The 19,222-nt window shown below is 36.1% G+C and overlaps 1 protein-coding gene across 1 annotated transcript in view; it reads left to right on the top strand.

The window, feature by feature from the left end:
- The window catches only part of CLDN1 (claudin 1), a 15,917-nt gene extending 4,123 nt beyond the window's left edge, over window positions 1-11,794 (top strand). The window contains exons 2-4 of the mRNA XM_006765871.2: window positions 4,765-4,929; window positions 7,154-7,238; window positions 9,157-11,794. Of these exons, the coding sequence (XP_006765934.1) occupies window positions 4,765-4,929; window positions 7,154-7,238; window positions 9,157-9,316 (410 nt within the window). The 3' untranslated portion in view covers window positions 9,317-11,794. The remainder of the gene's footprint in view (window positions 1-4,764; window positions 4,930-7,153; window positions 7,239-9,156) is intronic.
- Window positions 11,795-19,222: the final 7,428 nt, after the last annotated feature.

Genomic DNA, 19,222 nt, shown 5'->3' with positions numbered 1-19,222 from the left:
GAAAGAGAAGGGAAAGAAAAGGAAGAAGGAAAGCAAACTAAAACTGGTTAGGACATTCCAAAAAGTGGTAAGTCCTGCCTCATTTCAGATCACTTCAGTTTCTGACAGTGCTGGTGTCCTGAGGTCACACCCAATGGCCTCCAGATCATGCAACAATAAAATGGAAATGCTAACAATAAAGACTCTTTGAGAAACTTTGAACTTGAGCAAAAGGGAGATTTTTAACAAGTGAAAAGGCCAGGGTAGTATAGTTCTATGATGATCTGTGATGAGCTCATTTAACTGCAGAGGAGATTAGAACAGTTTTGCTCTAGTGACCCAAAGTTCAGTTCATTGATTTCCCTATTACTTATTAAGCAACCACTGATTCAAAGAGGGACTATGTGAGAATGCAGATATACTTAAAATCTATGTTGTTTATGAAGTACACAGAGTAGCAATTTAATAATATGCCCGGTAAGTAGCATGAACAATGCCAGACATTTAAAGAAGATTCTGCTCCTTGTATAGTAAAACTTTAGAAAATCTTTAGAAAAAAAAAAAATCCCACTTGGCTGTGCTTGTCTTTCTACACTTAACGTTGATCAACTTAACTGTAGTGGATCAATAATGTCTAACTCATTTCTTGACTTGTAAGTAGAGATCTTTTTAAATATTTTTTTCAGATTATACTTTTAAGTTGCAAGTGGTAAGAACTTCATAGAGTCTTTAATCTCAAGATTATCGGTCTAGCTAAGTATAATTAAAAGACTGCCTTTTCCATATATTGCTGAATAATGATGAGAAACAATAGTTTAGCTTCTCAAATGTTTGCTAACATTTTCTCTGCAGACAACTTTAGTCCATAATAATATTATTATAGAGGTATCTACCAATTTAAAGGGCCAAGAAAGAACATATTTGCTTTTAGATTTGACTTAATCAAACCAGATCAGAGTTAGTAGTCCAACGCTATACTGTACCTCCCTAGTCCAAAATTTTATTTTGTACCTTTTAAATATTTTTCAACTTCTCTGCCTTGCTGATCATCATTCCACTAGGAAAAAACTTCCTTGGAAGCTCATAAGATTATAAATATTTTAGAAAAAAATTAAAATTAAATCAGATTCAGCAAAAAGTATGAATTTTTCCTCCCTGTATTAGTTATTAGCTTTTAATGTTCTAAACTAAGTCCGGTTTTATGTAGTAAGACTTTAGCATCCCTGGGCTCTCTAGGGAGGCATTTCTCAGTATTTTTTTCCCAAAGGTTAAGCTTAACACAAGATAGTAATTTTTACTGATCTTATTAGTAGAATTTTAAAGGATAAAGACATGTTCTAATTTAAATTCATTGAACACAGATAGCATGATCTATATAGCTTGTCAGGTACCATTTTCAGTGCTTTGGGTGAGAATATGAACAAATATCTGACCCAAGTCTTCAAGGAGCTCACAATTATATATTTTAGCTATCTGACTTAGAAGACTTCCATAGACATTAATTTGAAGGACTCATCTGGTTCCAGCTTAAAACTGTGCAATTTAGATTCTATCTGCACGTAAAACCCTCGTAACTTCTAACACACTTGCTTACTTTGATTTTTAAGCCACTATTATATACACTCAGATAGTGAGTATTTTGCTGTTATGATTCTCAGCCTTTTTCCTTTGTATTTTTACATCCCTCCCCCCGTCACCATCATGATAGTTAAGAATTAACCCAAATGTCTACAATGAAGCAAAATGAGATTTTGTGTTTGATGCCCATCTAGTATTGTAAAATGTTAAGAAATGTCCTAAGTCAATGGATGCCAAGGACATAAATGAAAAAAAAAATAGCACTATTGATTTATCAGATTTGTAAAAGTGGAAGAGTGAAATGGGTACGGCATGAATTAAGTGTGGATTTGTCGGGGAAGGGGGCAGAATTTAAAGGGGACAAAATCTAGCAATGAAAACCGTGAATCTTAGATCATTCCAGGTGAGTGCAAAGGGAGCTTTGAAGTAGTTCATCCATGTGTGCTCCCTGCCTGCATGGCTTTATCCAGACCTGACTCATGAGACCAAGGCCCATAGACTCCTCATGAAGAACATCTTGTGATCCAAGTGCTCAGACCTGCCAGACTGGTGGCCTGCTGTTTTTACATGAAACACACACCAGAATGATTATTATGGAAGCTGGGTTTGGTTTGAGGCCCTACAGCTCCAACAAAGTGGAAAGCTTGGAGAGAGATCAGAGAAAGAAACAAAAGTGATGAATAAAGAGTCGGGAAATGGAGTATTCACGAGAAAACAAAGTGGAGGTGGCTGAGAAGTGTAGGGGCCTATGCATATTTGAAGGGCTAGCATAGGAAAAATGCTGACTGTGCCCTCTATACCAAGGGTAAACATCCCATCACCCCTTCTTTAAGACCCTCCAGTGACGTCTTATTACACTTAGAATAAACTCCGAACACTTTACCCTACCTTGCAAAACCCTGCCTGATTTACGCCTCTGTGCACTTTGCTAAACCCTCCTCATTTTACTTTCCACATCCTATCATCCGCCAGGAGAGGGACCAGCTGTCCCTGTTGGTACAGGATTGAGGGTCTTCCCTGGATATAGGACAGGTAGTTTTATTTTTATTTTTTAATTTATTTTTTATTGTTGACAGTATTAGAGATGTCCCCCATTTCTCCCCTTTGGTCCCCTCCACCCAGTCCCTGCCCCACACAGGCCTTCACCAAACTATTGTCTGTGTAGCACAAGTACTTTTAAAACCAAGATAGTCCCAAGTAAATGGACCCAGGTCACCCTATCCTGCCACGTGGATCATCTCCTCTGCCAGTATTCCTTCGCTTTAAATGATTACCTTCTGAGTGGAATTTGAAATCTGTGTGTGTATAAGAGTTTAGATATTTTATTTTCATTTTCATTCTTGGTAATGATTGCCTTTGCAAAAACGTTTGGTAAATCAGACGGAAGGACACACCTAATGGTGGAGTCCTTGGTACTTTCCTCTTCACACCACAGTGGAATATGTGTTTTGATTCAGCAGCTCTTATACCACACTGGAATCTTAAGATGAGTGTGTAGGTAGGGTGCATGTATACCCACACGCACACTTATAAGGAGGGGTGAAAGGGAGTGTCTCTGTTTTGCCTTTTAATTAAATCAAGTAAAAATGTATTTTGGCTTCCAAAATATCTTTCAAATACAGAAAAAAAAATACCAAAAGAAAAAACACACAAAAACATTTGCTACTTCTTAGATAGAGGTTACTGTGATTTTATCAGAGATTGGTTATGGCTGGAATGGAAATATTTTAAAAAAATAAAAATTGAATGATATTTTAGATCTTAGTGTTAATTAGGATTGGTAATTCAAGGTCTCAGCTCTGAAAATACTAAGACTGAGCCTAGGTCTCAATTAGACAATGAGATATAAAACCTTTCTATCATGTCAGACACTCTTGAAGAGCATCAAGAAGTCAACTAGCCAGTTTTTCTCAGTGGATAGAGAAAAACTGGACTGAAGAGTCCTGGGTTCGATTCTGGCCAAAGGTACATGCCCAGATTGTGGGCTTGATCCCCAGAGAGAGGCATGTAGGAGGCAGCCAAACAATGATTTTTCTCTCATCATTGATGTTTCTATCTCTCTCTCTCCCTCTCACTTCCTCTCTGAAATAAAAATATATTTTTTAAAAAAGAAGTCAATTGTTCCAACTCCCTGATAAGAGATACCATCATTCACACTTTACATGATAGAATCATGGTCACAAAGAATAATAAGTAGCTTACTGAAGATAGCATGGTTTGGTTTGATGTAAATAGTATTTATATATGCAGAAATACTTGTCACGTGTGAGCACTGCCAGTGAGATAATGATCTTCATGTGGAGGAAGTAAATGTAGAATTAATCAAACTCATCTTGCCAGCATAGTTTCAGTTTATTTTCTTTAAGTCTGTGCCTTTATGCCACAATGATGGTGCCATGGTTTTACCCTTTAGGAAACATACTGGCATAACCTCTGCCCCCTGCCCCCATCTGTGTGATCATGACTTAGTTTGCAATGACAATAACAGGAAATCAGAAAATGAATGGAACCCTGAGAAATGCTCCATTGAATTATTGTCTGCTATTTGACAACATGACAATGAAAACAGTCATGGCGATGGCTCTGAATATGAATCCACTATCTTCTAAAGTAACATGGGAAAGGTTATTTAGTTTTGTTCTAAGAAAATGACACTCATGTTCCCCAAACTCACCTCAGCCGCTTGAGATACAAATGCTGTTTATTCAGCCATGATAATCAATGAGAAATTTATTTCTTATCTTCCCAATTCACCTCTGTCTTTTCTGAAGCCTGATGCCTGGGGTATAAAGCTGTTGACTATTACCAAGATATATTAATATTATAAATGGTTTAACATTAAGGATAAAACATATGATTATATTTCAGAATTAAAATACTCCATTAGTAAGGATTAAAGATGTATTAGATCAGCTAACCCTATTGAACCAGATCATTATTTTTCCAGAGGAATTTGACTTTAATGTTAAAACATAAGATGTTAGAGCCTAAGGGTTTCTTATCCATTATCCAGCCAGTTGTTGGGTTTTCTGGAGAAGAAACTAAGCTGCTTACCTACAGAAACATCACTAGAACTGGGATCTCCTGACTCCCAGTTTAATTTTTCTTTCTTCAAAACAACATTGAAATATACTTGGTCTTCTACCACTCTTCTCTTATTGGTCTATATATGATTAATTTTACATGTTCTAAAATATTTTCTGCCAGGCACTTTGCAAGCAACCCGTGCCTTGATGGTGGTTTGCATCCTGCTGGGATTAATAGCTATCTTTGTGGCCACTGTTGGCATGAAGTGTATGAAGTGCCTGGAGGATGATGAGGTCCAGAAGATGCGGATGGCTGTCATTGGAGGCGTGATATTTCTTATTGCAGGTAAGACAGGCCCTGCCCCTCTTTCTAAACTGTCTCTGGCATGGTTTTATCTTACTAAACTATCTCTGGCATGGTTTGAGATTTAGCTTTCCATTTCCTTAGACAATGTTGGATTTCTTGCACGTGAATTGATTTATTTCAGTCCTTTTTAAATCTGAAGACATGGAAACCTTAAGTCCAGCTGACTTTCACATTTTCAAAGAGGAACCAAATGAAAATTTGAGATCTGTGCTCACAGTGAACAGGTCTATTATTCTTTCTGGTTTCAGTTGCCAACCGGTTTATTAGAACCAGTTTCCCCAGGTGAAGAGCAAGCTCTCCTATCTCTCAAACTCTAAGGAACAACTCTATTTACATAGAAAATTTTCATGGCATCCCCACAGACAACATATGGCAAGGATGGGGTGTAGTAAGAGAGAATATAAAGAATGTGTGAATCAAGTAGATGTGTGAGGAATGGATGGGGTTGGGATTATTAGAGGAAAATGAGAAAATCATTTCAGTTGGGTAGATCTAATTTCAAAATAAACAGGATGTACCCATAGGTCAGTGAAGAGAAAGGCCGATTGGAGTAAAGGTAGAAGGTGGCATGGAGTGGAGGTAGGAAATTGGGTTAAATGAATTAAGAATGAAAACAATACAGAGAGGCCTTGAAAAAGACCAATATATATTTGTTGACTTACTGAAGTTTTGCTTAATGAGTTAGATATGTGATCTTTAAGAAAATGAGAACCAGAGAAAGGCATGGCAGTTCCATTTAAGTGTTATAATAAGCTTATTTTAAATAAGATTGCATGTATGTGTATAAAATAGTATTGAATATATAGTCTATTTTTGAAGTAAACTATTATATACTGTACATAATATAGTAGTCTATTGGTTTGAAATGACCCCAATGACATAATCTATCACTAGGAGAAATTAGAATTAGACTTTCTTTTCTCATTTCCTCTTTGACAAAAACCTTGTAAGGGCCTTTGCCCCAGCACAATATTGGATTTAACCAATAATGAAGAGTGACTGTGGCTTTGCTAAAGATTTGGCTAGTTGAAAGTCACCAGTCTTTCAGTTTTCCACATTACCCCTCCCACCCCTCTGCAAAAAAACCACACACACCCCTATGGATGGTGTTTTAATTCCCAAAAGTTCAATTTTACATCAAAGGCTAGGAATAAATTTACTGCAATACCACCCTTCCGTTGCTTACCTTTTAGTAACTTCCCTGAATGATTGCATCACTCCCAGTTCAGTTTAGTAAGGGATTTCCTAGGGATTGAGGGTCGAAAATTTCAAAGTAGTCTCATGATGCATCTGAACAGCCAAAAGCACTCATGTTTTCTGTCAAGTATTAGAGGAAATTAACTTGGACACATTTTTTTTTTTGAGGTGGAGGAAAATGGAGCATTGAAAAATTTAATCTGTCTATATTGATGGTTTCTTAGAATTACTATGAAAGAAAGTTATTTAATTTATTTGGATTAGAAACATCAAGATATTTTATACTTGTTTCAAATGATAGAATGATTTTGATTAAGTAGATTCTTTGGCATTACTAAAATATGAAATAAATGGAAAACTGGGAATGTGCTGTATACATTTACCTGTTGTGGCACATCTCAAGGCAATATCTGGCAGGTCTGGCCAGTGGAACAGTAGGAATTTGGGTGGTCTGGACCATTCTGAGACAGTTTCTGCTCTTTCCTGCTACCTAGCCACTTACTATCCTTTTGATCCTACAGAAATGTAAATTTTGCTCTTTGGTCAAGAAGAATATAGAAGGGTTTTCATTTCCCCCTTTTCAAGTGACTCATGTATAGTAATAAGGACATTGGTTTTATGAAAAGCAGTTTAGTACACTAATGTGTAACAATATCTTTGAAGATCATAAATGACATGAACCTCCTGAATTGTTTCCAAAAATGCTTTATTGGTGCCAGTGACCTTGAACTATAAATGAATAAGATGACAGAGTACAACCTGTGCCTAACTCTGACCTAATGTTTTGGTCTGTCTTAACAGAATACTTGGAATAAAACAGGTCTTAACTTCTACTGTCTCTAAATTAAAATTGTCTAAAATTAACTAAATTCAAAATGTCAGCATTATTGGCGAGATTTAATTCTTGTAATGGGCTGTATATTTAATTCTTATCAATGTAATGGACTGTATATTTATGCTCAGTGTTCCATAATGATTAACAGTCTTTTGTTTTTAATTTCTCTAGGTCTAGCTGCTTTAGTTGCCACAGCATGGTATGGCCACAGAATTGTTCAAGAATTCTATGACCCCATGACACCAGTCAATGCCAGGTAAGGTTATTCATGTGTAAAATAGCTTGTTTTCTGAGGAAATACTCTTTTTATGTTCTGCAAAGTCCAGCTAGTGTCACAGCTTCCCAGATTTGTTTTCTGGAATTTTATGTCAAACTTAAAAATAATTTGAATGGCCTGTGATGCATGTTAAAATAAGTTTGATAATTGCTTTAACCGCCCATATGAATGATAGAACATATTTGAGGTAGAAAAGTTGTAACCTTTATATTTTGCAACTGTGTGTTGGGCCTTTTCTCTTGTTTTCTTTTTAATATTAATAAATTTGAAATGTACTTTTTGAAGTATATTGTGATGCTTACAACACTTAATTGTGATTATTTGTCGCTAACACACAGCTTATGATTGAAAAAATAGTACTTACTACTCTATGCCTTAATGACTAATACTTCATTCTCATTAGTTTGACTTTATTTATGAAAAGAAGTTTATTTATGAAAAAATAAGTTGTGATACTACTTTGAATTTTTCTGTTCCACTACAACAATAAAATTGACTTTCCAAAGGTCAACTTTCTTAATATTGCAAGTTGTGGAAGTTCAAGGGCTGATTCCTGACTCTCATGTAACAGCACTCTTTGATCAGGGACAAGGCTCTTTGTCTCACTGCGTTCATGTCTTTAAAGCCTAATAACTACATTCGGAGTAAGGATGTTAAGAGGTAATTATTGTTTGTGAGTGTGAGGATGAATAGATGAAAAATCCCAGTGGTTGGATAGATAAGGTGTGATTCTTTTTATATAATCACCCACATACAGGAGGATACACAGTGCAATGATTGTGTTGGAGCCCTTCCCATAAGATTTACAATGTAGGGACAGAGACTGCTGGAGGTCAATCGGCTAACAATTTACTAGTAATGGATGTGAGAGCAGTTTATAAATTGCTAGGCACAGTATACATGTTATTTTCATGTCTCAGATGATCCTGAAAGGAGTGTAGTAAGGAAGATTGGATTATCCCCCTTTAAGAGAAGCAGAAACTGAGGTCGAAAAGTGAAATTACTAGTACATAATTGCAGCAGTTGAGAGTTTGCATTTGGATCCGAATCCAGGCCTCATAATTCTAGATATAGCTTTCTCTACTTTTGTTGTCTACCATCAGACACAGATCCTCTCCCCAAGAGTCTGGCTTAATACATCCACTTAGATCAGCTTTATCTAGAATGTTCCATGGATTGGTTAGTAGTCTTTTTTCTAAACCATAAATTTCATATTTCAGTGTTTATAGGTACCTGGGATAAACTATTAAAAACTCTAATGGATGCCCTGGCCAGTTTGGCTCAATGGATAGAATGTTGGCCCATGGAATGAAGGGTTCTGGGTTTGATTCCGGTCAAGGGCACATTCCTTGGTTGCAGGCTCGATCAAGGGCGTGATGTGTCTCTCTCACATTGATGTTTCTCTGTCTCCTTCTCCTCCCTTCCACTCTCTCTAAAAATCAATGGAAAAATATCCTCATGTGAAGATTAACAACAACAACAAATAAAAACTCTAATGGTCTAGCACTTTAGGAGTTTCTTTATACTGGTAGAATATGGTTGCTATGTGTTGATAGCATGACTTGTTAAGCTTGAGCCTAGAAATCATAGTTCAAACCTGACTCCTCAAGTATAAACAGATGCTTTACAAGTCTCCTACATATGGAAAAGTCTTTGGAAATATTTGTGCAATTGACCTGGTGTTGCATGCTGTATTGCCTGATCTACTATTGCAAATTGTCAACAACTGCAATGTAAACATTCTTGTGTGTGCAAGCACAAACCTGAAAGTACTTCCCCCAGGAATCATGGGGGATTGTTTTCAGTGGGGAAAAAAAACATAATGAGATTTCTAATTACATTAGAAAACTTTCCAGTGATTCATTGATTAAGCAAATGTGTTATCTTTTCCTCTCAGGTATGAATTTGGTGCGGCTCTCTTCACTGGCTGGGCTGCTGCTTCTCTCTGCCTTCTGGGAGGTGCCCTACTTTGCTGTTCCTGCCCCCGAAAAACATCTTACCCAACACCACGGCCCTATCCCAAGCCTGCACCTTCCAGTGGGAAAGACTACGTGTGACACAGAAGCAAAACAAGACAGCCCTGGAACAAATAGAAAATGGACATTGAAATACTATGATTGACTTTAAGACCTTGAACTTTGACTATTGTCATCTGAACTGTGGTGTTATTAAAAAAGAAAACCACACATTTTTTAAAAATACCCATTGCTGAAAATGACTAAGTCTTATCTCCTTTCCTCAATATAGGAGGGAAGCCTTTTCCAAGTGTATTACTGCTTCCCAAGGAGTAATCATCTTAAATGTGGGGAGGGGTGCTCCTTAATTATAGATATGTATATAGACATGTTTTTCTATAAAAAATTAGTTAGTAAAATCTCTTATTATGTTGGAATCAACATAGTTAAAACATATCTAAAATATATATATATTTAAGTCTATATTGATTAAATAAGCAGTTTCTTTGGTTTTTGCCTCTTCTTTCTATATATACACATATATAATAGGTCAGATATCATTTACCCTCCTTAATCAGCTTTTAGTGTCTTTGACATAAGACCTAAACTACTAAGCAAGTATAAATTCTTTCCATTCCTCACATGTGCCCTTTTCACGTAATTATTTTCCCTTTTTTTTATCATGATCTTACAATACTTGCTTTGTCATCAGTCAATCATTCTTCATGCCTTTATTTGTTTTGTTTTGTTTTGTTTTGTTCTAAATAGGTTGGGCTTGAACTTTTAAATCTAGCAACATATTTCCTAAGCATATTATTTAATTTCTAAAATCAATAAGTTTCTCTTATAACTCAGAGCTTTGGGGGCAAATCTTTCTGCATGGCCAGATGATATACTCCCGTTGACCTTCCCACCCCATCTCTGTATTCTGACCTGTTACACTCTTGTTTGCTTTGAAAATATTTGCCTTTTTGAGCAAGTGTGTGCTGCTTTCCCAGTGTTGTAACACAATTTCATTGATTGGATTTTTAAGGTATTTATTTACCGTTGTATCCCACCAAACTACCTTTTCCACCCCCTCTCTTCTCAGCTATATGCTTTCTCATACACAATTATCATATAGTTACCTATTCCCAGAGAAATATGGTCTGTTTTTCTGCATGAAGTGCTAGATTTTCTGTAGTGATAATCTGGTGACAAATATTCTCTCTGTAGCTGTCAGCAAGTCACTTATTCTTTCTCCTCTTTTCCCATCTGTTAAATTGAGATAATGATACTTAACTATCTGGTGGAGGTGGTGTGACTATTAATTAGTTGGTGTTATGCTCATTCTTTAAACATGAAATATGTCTGAGTAGTGTTTTTATTTGCTCAATTGGTGGTTAGAACTCATTGAACCAAACCTGCACACGCCTTCACACTGTTTGTATCTTCCTTTCCACTCCAGTCCATTTCCTTTCTCTCAGCTGCACCAATCATGTTGGCGGGACTCTGTTCCATTTTAACAATTGCTCTTAGTTTTCCAGTCAGTGGAAAATGCTCCTTTACTGAGCAAGATGATGTAATGAAAAGGGAGTTGGTGTTGGTGTCTGGAGACCTGATTTGAGTCTTGGTGCTATCAGTTACTGTCTGAGTTGGCCTAGATTTATTGTTTCATCTGTAAAAAAGGGATTGTGATTCCTGGCCTGCCTACCTCACAGGGCTTTTGTGGGAATCTAGGAAGACAGAATATGTGCAAATGTGGTTTGTAAGGTGAAAAGTGCTATCATAAAGGAAAGAAGTAAGGATTTTAAGTGCATAAATTTGGGATTACTTTTCAAATGACTGAAAAGATAAATTTTAAGGAATGGGTTTCTTGCCATAACCAATCTCTCAAGTAATGAGACACTATAGAGACATTCAGCTTACTAAATGAAGTGGATTCTAAGGAAGTCGGGTTCTTCAGTGTGGCCTGATGCTTTTTTTGTGGCTAAGCTTTTTTCCTCTTAAGAATGCAGACTTGACCTATGACAAGTCTGCAGTCGTAGTGGGTAAAACAAAGTGTAAGTATTGGCAAAGCCAAAGTATGGAAGGTTTTTTGAATTATAATAACTTGCAAGGATATTCAGGTGAATGTTCGTTAAGTGATGCCTTCTGACTTAGTGCTGTTAGGTATTGCTAACACTGATAGGTTCGTTTGGGAATGGTCATTCATAGTGAAACCACATAGGAAATTTATCCAGAGGATTGTATCATTATCATATGAGGATTTGAACCTAGTAACTTTCAGTCTTCCAACCTGAGTCTATACTTCGGTAGGATTCAGAGAGCCTTTGCAACATCCATAAATCCTAACAATGTGTGAGTGTAAACGCATGTGGTTTACTAGTTGCTGAATTCTGCAAAAACAATCTATAATCCAAAATCACCACCATGATTGTTACACCAGAAGTTAGTCAATTTTGATATTTTTGTATTCTGTTACTGTACCTTAAACAAACCCAATGAGTATTTTGGGATTTTCTAATGGAAATTTGTATAAAGCATTATTCTTTTTCAATAATTGTTGGGTGTTTTTTTTAATAAAAACATAGATCCTTGGCTTGTTTTTTCTAATTATTATTTCAAGATTGCCATGCTTGGAAGAGAAGAGGACTTGGGATAGGATCTGCCTCAATCTAAAAGCTCTGGGCCTCTGGGTCATCTTTCACATATTTGAGTGGCTTCCTCTGTTAGAATGCCCTGTTTCTCTCAAACTAAGTTCCTTCACCATCAGAGCTGGTGATCAGAGAGGATGCCAAAAGAAGTTAATTAATGTTCCTCAACCAAAAAAAAGGGGCCATACTGTAATGAAAGGCTGAATGATAACATAACCAACTGTGAAGCACCCTGCAAGCTTCAGGGGGTTGTGTTCCTCACAAGGTGGAAGAGTGAAAGATTCATTATAGTTTTTGTAACAATTACAGTCAAAACTACCTCTTAAGAAAGCAAGTGATGAAATGAATTCACTGGTAATCTAAAATATCAGTAATTGATAGATCCTTATTATAGGCTCTCCCTGGGCAATTTTCACAGTAAAGGTGGGTCTGTAAACAAAGGATTGTAGCTCTCTGTGGACGCTCCAGCATTAGCATGAGAGGTTAGAGACTAAGATGATTGTCAGCTTGATTTGAACCCTCCTTAAGTTAAGCAAACTCACCAGAATCCTACTCTCTACCAATTTAAATATCTGGGGGTGGGGCCTGAGCCAAGGAGACCAGTGTAGCTGAAATGGATTAAGCTAGAAAGAGGGTATCAGAGATAAAGACATGAAAGGAAGAGGAATTAGAGGAATTCAAACTGTATAGGTCATGGTGAACCGTTGTAAGGACTTCATTTTTCTCTCAGTAAAAATATAAAGATATTGTTATATATTTTTTTAGCAGGGGATCACTTTATCTGTTGTGTTATGAATAGACTTAAAGAGGGCAAGGAGAGCAGAGCATTCCAATAGAGGTCATTACAATAATGACAAACAATGGGTAGTAATAAGTTGTTAAATCTGGATATTATTTTAATGTAGAGCAAACAGTTTTTACTAACTAACTGGATATGAAGTGTGAGCTTTAAAAAGGAACAGTCAAAGATGATTCCAAGATTTTGGGCCTCAGCAATTGATGGGAGAGAGCTACCAAAAACCAAGAAAGGGAAGACTATAGGGGAGCGGGTCTGAGGAGAAAATTAGCAGTTTCACTTTGGATATGTTAGGTTTGAGATGCCAAATGCATATCCAAATAAGAGATGTTCAGTAGGCAGTAGAAAGAGAAAAAGAATACAGCAGTGTAGCGAACTATAATGAAGAAAGAGTTTTCAGTAAAAGAGAGTAATTAAACATCAGTTTCATATGGTTTATCAAGTTGAAAAATATATCACAGTCTTTGGACATTTAAGTTGATGGCTAGGCTAAAAGGTTAACAATGGACTAATAGGTTTGGGAAACCTAAACCTATTCGGCCATTATTGAATCTTTAATCATCTTCCAAATTATGTATTACATTATTCTCCTTAAAACTATTCTCAAAGAAGTATCGTATAGTAGAGTCATAGACCTGCCTTGGATTTTAGAGCCAATTGACTAGCACTACTTTTAATTATTACATTTTAATAATTTAATATAGCTGAAACAAAATGTGTCAGTTTAGGTATTCTGGGAAGCAGGGCTCCAGAACAGAATTAGAATTGAAAAATATGGATTGCTAATGTCTATGACAGAGAAAAGAAATATGTTATGAAACAAATTCTTAGCCAACTTCCCTTTTTATGTCTCATTGGATAGAATGGTTTCCCATGGTTGCACTCAGCAGCAAATGAAGTTGGGATATTTAGTTCCATAGACGGGCACACTACTGCCCATTAAGATCAGATTTTGCCTGCCTCATTAGCTCTGTGGCCTTGACCAAATTACTAATATCTCTCTGGCTCAGTAATAATATGTGTTCAATTTAACTCCCAAAGTTTTGGTGGAAGCCAAATGACATAATATGTGTGACTATCCTTTGCAAACCAAAAAATACTGCACAAATATAAGGGGTTGGGGTTCACAATAATAATTCTTTTTGTGAAATGAAAAACTTTATCTTGACCAGTTCAAGTGCACAGTTAATTGGGTAGGATCATTTCCCTGATTTCAACTATCACCTACCTCAATGTACATCTTCCACTATAATATATGGACTCAGCATTGAGAGTACCATGTTACAGAATTAAGAACCTAGAGGTCATAATACATCATATAGACGAGCACATTTCCTGATGGTGTCACTTTCAGAAAAGAATAAAACTGAAAAAATAGATACAATAAAAATAATGTCTAGTGAAACCATTTTACTATTTTACTTCCTCATGAGAAGTTGGAAGCAAAACAATATTACTGAAATATCAGTAAAACTACCACCTTTTCAGTTCAACATTTATTTAGGGCTTATGATATGCCAAATCCTGATCTAAACACAGGGTAGTATAGAGAGTTGGGTAAGACAGTTTCTTTCTCAGAGCCACCTGTTGCAGCACCCCAGTGGCACCATTCTCATTGGGGTCTATATGAACAATAACCCCTAGAGGCTTTGTAGTGTATAGCCCAAAATACTACACTCAGGGGCCTTGAAAACAGAAATTCTGAGAAAAATATAAATATGTACATATACAACATGAGAAAAAAACTTTGAATGACCACCAATAACCAGTGAAAAAGAATTGATTTTACATTCTTCATATTGGTAAAAATTGTAAAATCCAAAAATACCAAGGATTGGCTAGGATATGAAGAAATGGGTCCTTATCCTTATTTAGAAGCAGAAGTTGGTAAACTGCTATAAAGAGTGCATTTCAAATATCTAGTAAAATTCCTCCTTTCAATGTGGTCCAGTAACTTGAGATACATAACTTGAGATATATAACCTTGAGTGACTAATGCAAGTGCTTATTGTGTTGGTGTTATAATAAAGGATAAATTATTGATATTAGGTGACAAGGGAACCCAGAGGCAGAAAGCAGTTAATAGCCTCAAAGATTCTGTGAAGTCTAGTAGTAAGGGAATCATTGAGGGATGGTCGAAAATCTACCATCTGATCATTTCACTACACCAGCTACTATAATCCAAACTACCATCAGCTTGAACTTAGATCAATGGAATAACCTCCCAATAGATACCTTGCTTCCAGTCCTGTGTTCTACCATCTCTACTACCAATAGCAACAGCAGTGATCCTTTGAAGACAAAATAATTCTCCAGTCTCCCTACTGTTCTAAATATTCCTACAACAAACTTAAAATAAAAAGTAACCCTGGTCTTTGGCTCAGTGGTTTGGTTAGAGTGTTGGCCCATGGACCAAAGGGTCTCAAGTTTTATTCCTGAACAAGCACACACACCTGCGTTGCAGGTTTGATCCCAAGTCCCAGTTGGGGCATGTTGGGGAGGCAACTAATTGATATCTCTCTCACACATTGATCTCTGTCCTCCCCGACGCCTTTAACCTCCCTTCCATTCTCTCTAATAATCAATGGGGGGAAAAAATATCCTCAGGTGAGAATTAAAAAAAAAAGTTATACTGGTTACCTTCCCATCCTCATCCCTCATACTGTCTTCCTAAATCATCCTGCTCCAACCAGTCTGGTCTCCTTGCTTTTCCTGTGATACCCATAAGCTTCTTAAATTTGTTTTTCTCCAAGAAAAATCACAAATATCACCCTGTCAAAAAAGACTTGTCTGCTCACCCTATATAAAATAGAACTCTATCACTCTTTATTCACTTCTCCTGCTTTATTTTTTCTTATAATATGACAAGAATGGAAAAAGAATATATATGTATTTATGTGCTAGTATCTTGTCGGATTGTCCCATAGAATAAATGCTCTCTGAAGGCTGGGGATTTACTTATTTATATGCATTCTTTATGTCATTTCATCATTGTATCACCGATGCCTAAATCAGTGCCTATTCCATAGTCAAGCTTAAATAATAATTATTAAATAAATGAATAACTAATAAATAGTGATTAATTTAATGAAGAGCACATAAGCCAAATTGAACCAAAGAGACTTGATTCTTTTATTATAATTATTAAGAAAATTCTCTTTAAAAGTTGCTAGATAAAAAGATAAGAGCCTAGAAAGAGCAAATAATACTAATCTATAATAATACAAGTATAATATGCTAATTAGACCAGACACCTTTTTGTACGTCCTTCCAGACTACCTTCTGGATGAAGCCAGGACTGCGAGGGAAGCCCAGGTCCCGAATGCTGGAGGGAAGCTGGTGCCAGCAGCCAGGGGAAAGAAGGCCTACTTTTGCCCGAATTTCATGCATCAGGCCTCTAGTAATAATAATAATAATAATAATAATAATAATAATAATAAAGCCATTTCTGAGGAAAGCAGAAATACAGGATGAGGAGGAACAGAGCCAGATAACAATTCGAGCCCTCTGTACAGCCATGCTTAGAGCTAGCTGTGACTCCGGACTTTTCAGTTATGGGCACCAACACATTTCTTGTTTTCTTAATTCGCTTTAACTTGAATTTCTGAAATTTGCTTCTGAAAGGGTCCTGACTAATATAATTATCAATCTCTTCATATACAAAAAGGTAAACTGAGATCTGGAAAAAGGAAGAGTTTTGATCAAACTCACAAAATTAATGACAGAGCTAAGATTTAAGTTGGATCTTCTGAGTCCAAATCCTGTTTTGTTTTTTCACTCTATTGCTTAGGTGGCTGCACACATTGATTCAAACCCTCCCATGGTCACAGGTTGTTGTACATTTACAAAGCAGCCTAGTATTAGAGCCAGGAATCCTAGGAAATTAAGTAGGTTAAGATGAAGTACCCTGTGTTGTTTAATCTTTTTAAATTTAAACTGCTACTTCACTGTGCAGGAACCTACTCAGGGAAAAACAAACAAACAAAAAAAAACAAGGAAAAATACCTACAAAAACATAATTCCTCTAAAGAAAATATTAAGGTTAATCCTCTCAGTCAAACTTAAGCTATAGATTTGCTAGAAAAGGAAAATTCCTTTTATAAAGACTTGTTTTTCTCAAAAACTTGTAACATTCATGCTTTTTTTTCTCTTGCTTATTGCACATCATAAATCTTTTAATTCCCTGCATCCTGATGAATGTAACCCAAGCATTGTTTCTGTTCACTAGTGCGGACGTGACAACCCTCACAAGCTCAGTCTCAGGACTATCCGAATTATAAGGAAGTGTCTAGCACAGTACCTGGCACCAAGTGGGTATTTCAAAATTTCTGTTTAAATACGAACACAAATGTGTCTTGTCTGTGGTATCACAAAAGTTTGTAGGGAGTTTTTTTTAGCTTGTACAGTTTTCCAGGTCTTAGACAATCACCTCAATTGGATTTTATGTTTTCAATATTTACTAGAAGATCATTAAAATAAAGCTACAAAAGGGCAGTCTCCACATGATATTTTTGTTTTACTGGAGAAACATAAAATTTGTGATAGACTTTATGTTTTGATCCTTGTATTTATTGCTTTCTTACTGAGTTTTTAAGACATTGTCAAAAAATCAATTTAATCCAATTTTTATAAGCAATTTAGTTTATGGTTTATATTAATCTAATACAGTAGGAACAATGGAAGTAAAGTCTAAATCCGTAAGAACCAGTTACTTGGTTGTTGGGACAAAATAACCTTAAAGAATGATGTTAATTTTTTTTAATTAAGAGATAAAACTGTTTATTAAATAAGTAATTTATATGAAAATGGCATTTTTTAACTCTTGAAGGAGCTTATTTATTCATGCATTTTCAACAGGGTTTGTGGAGACTATTTTATTAATAGCTTTTTAAATTCTCTCTATAAAAAAAATAAATTAATAGCAAGCATTACCCAGAAAATCGAAAGTATTGAATTAGTTTACATTCTATATTTAAATATTGTAGTACACATATTTACCTATTAAAGTATTGTCTTTTTATACCAATCAGCCTTTTATTCAAACAAAATTATTAATTATCATAACAAACCATAGATAGTGTGCTCCGAACACTAACCTAATACTAGCAACATTATTTTTGAAATTGACTGATTTGACACAGTCAACATGATGAGACATGGTTGGAACTTGAAAGTAGCTTATAGGGTAGTATTTTCAGTTAAAAAACTGCCCTACCTGAAAAGTCCCCCAGATTGGGGTAAATCCTAACAGAATACCACTCTTACATGTTTTTTTTTCTTCATGATTTGCTCTTAATTTCCTCTCAAATAAAACCATCTCAATTTAAAACTCAAGACTTTGTTTAACCCTAACCAGTTTGGCCCAGTGGATAGAGCGTCGGCCTGCGGACTCAAGGGTCCCAGGTTCGATTCCGGTCAAGGGCATGTACCTTAGCTGCGGGTACATCCCCAGTAGGGAGTGTGCAGGAGGCAGCTGATCGATGTTTCTCGCTCATCAATGTTTGTAACTCTCTATCCCTCTCCCTTCCTCTCTGTAAAAAAAATCAATAAAATACATTTTAAAAAAAAGACTTTATTTCAAGAGCTCCAGACTTGATATACAGCTACTTATTCAACATCTCCATTAGGATGCCTAAATGAGAATCTCAAACTAGACAAGGGAAAAACAAATTCTTGATACCAAAGAAAACGAAACAAAACCAGATAAGGTCCTTCTCTTCTCAGTTTAACTGTGACTCTGTTTCCTCAGTGCTCTGGGCCAAAGTCTTTGACAATATCCTTGACTACCTTTTTACTCTCAAACACTAAATCCAGCTCATTATAAAATTCTTTCAGCTATAGTTCAACAGTTATCACAAACCTAAACATGTCTCATCACCTTACTCCAAGTCACACAGTCTCTCATTTGATCATTGATATTTCATTGGACCTTCCCATTGGGTTTCAATCTTTGTTCATTCATCAACTAATTGCCAGAGAGCAGCCTGGTTATCTTAAAGCCCATTTTCTATCATGTCACCTTCTACTCAAAATCATCTAAGCCTTTTATATTTTACTCAGAATAAAATTCAAATCTCATACCTTGATCCATTGCCTATAAGGTCCTATATATTATATGATACTTGGTTAAATATCTGATATCTCCTCTCCCGGCTCATTCTTTGCCAACCACAATGATCTCCATGCTATTCCTCAGACACAAAAAGCATACTCCCAACTCAGGACATTTGCATTTGCCTTATCATCTGACTAGAGAGCTCCTCCCCCAGATAGTCACAGGGTTTATTCCCTCATTGCACTCAGGTTTTGCTCTGTCTCCTTACCCAAAAAGCCTTCTTGACCAACCTAAATTAAATAACATAACCCAGCCCCTCATCACTCTCTAACATCTTACCTGCTTTGTATTCATAATTCTTATTGCAACATATATATTATATACTTATTTGTTTATGTGCTTATCTTTCATATCCCCAAAAGAATGTAAGCTTCATAAAAGTGAGAATTCTTCTGTTTTGTTCACTGCTATATTCAGGTTTCTACAATTGTGCTGGCCCCCAGCAGACATTCAATAAACTC

This window comes from Myotis davidii, unplaced genomic scaffold, assembly GCF_000327345.1.
Source record: "Myotis davidii unplaced genomic scaffold, ASM32734v1 scaffold41, whole genome shotgun sequence".
In the NCBI taxonomy this organism is placed as follows: Eukaryota; Metazoa; Chordata; class Mammalia; order Chiroptera; family Vespertilionidae; genus Myotis; species Myotis davidii.
The sequence above is the reverse complement of the archived record's forward strand: the minus strand, read 5'-3'. Positions and strand labels throughout refer to the sequence as shown.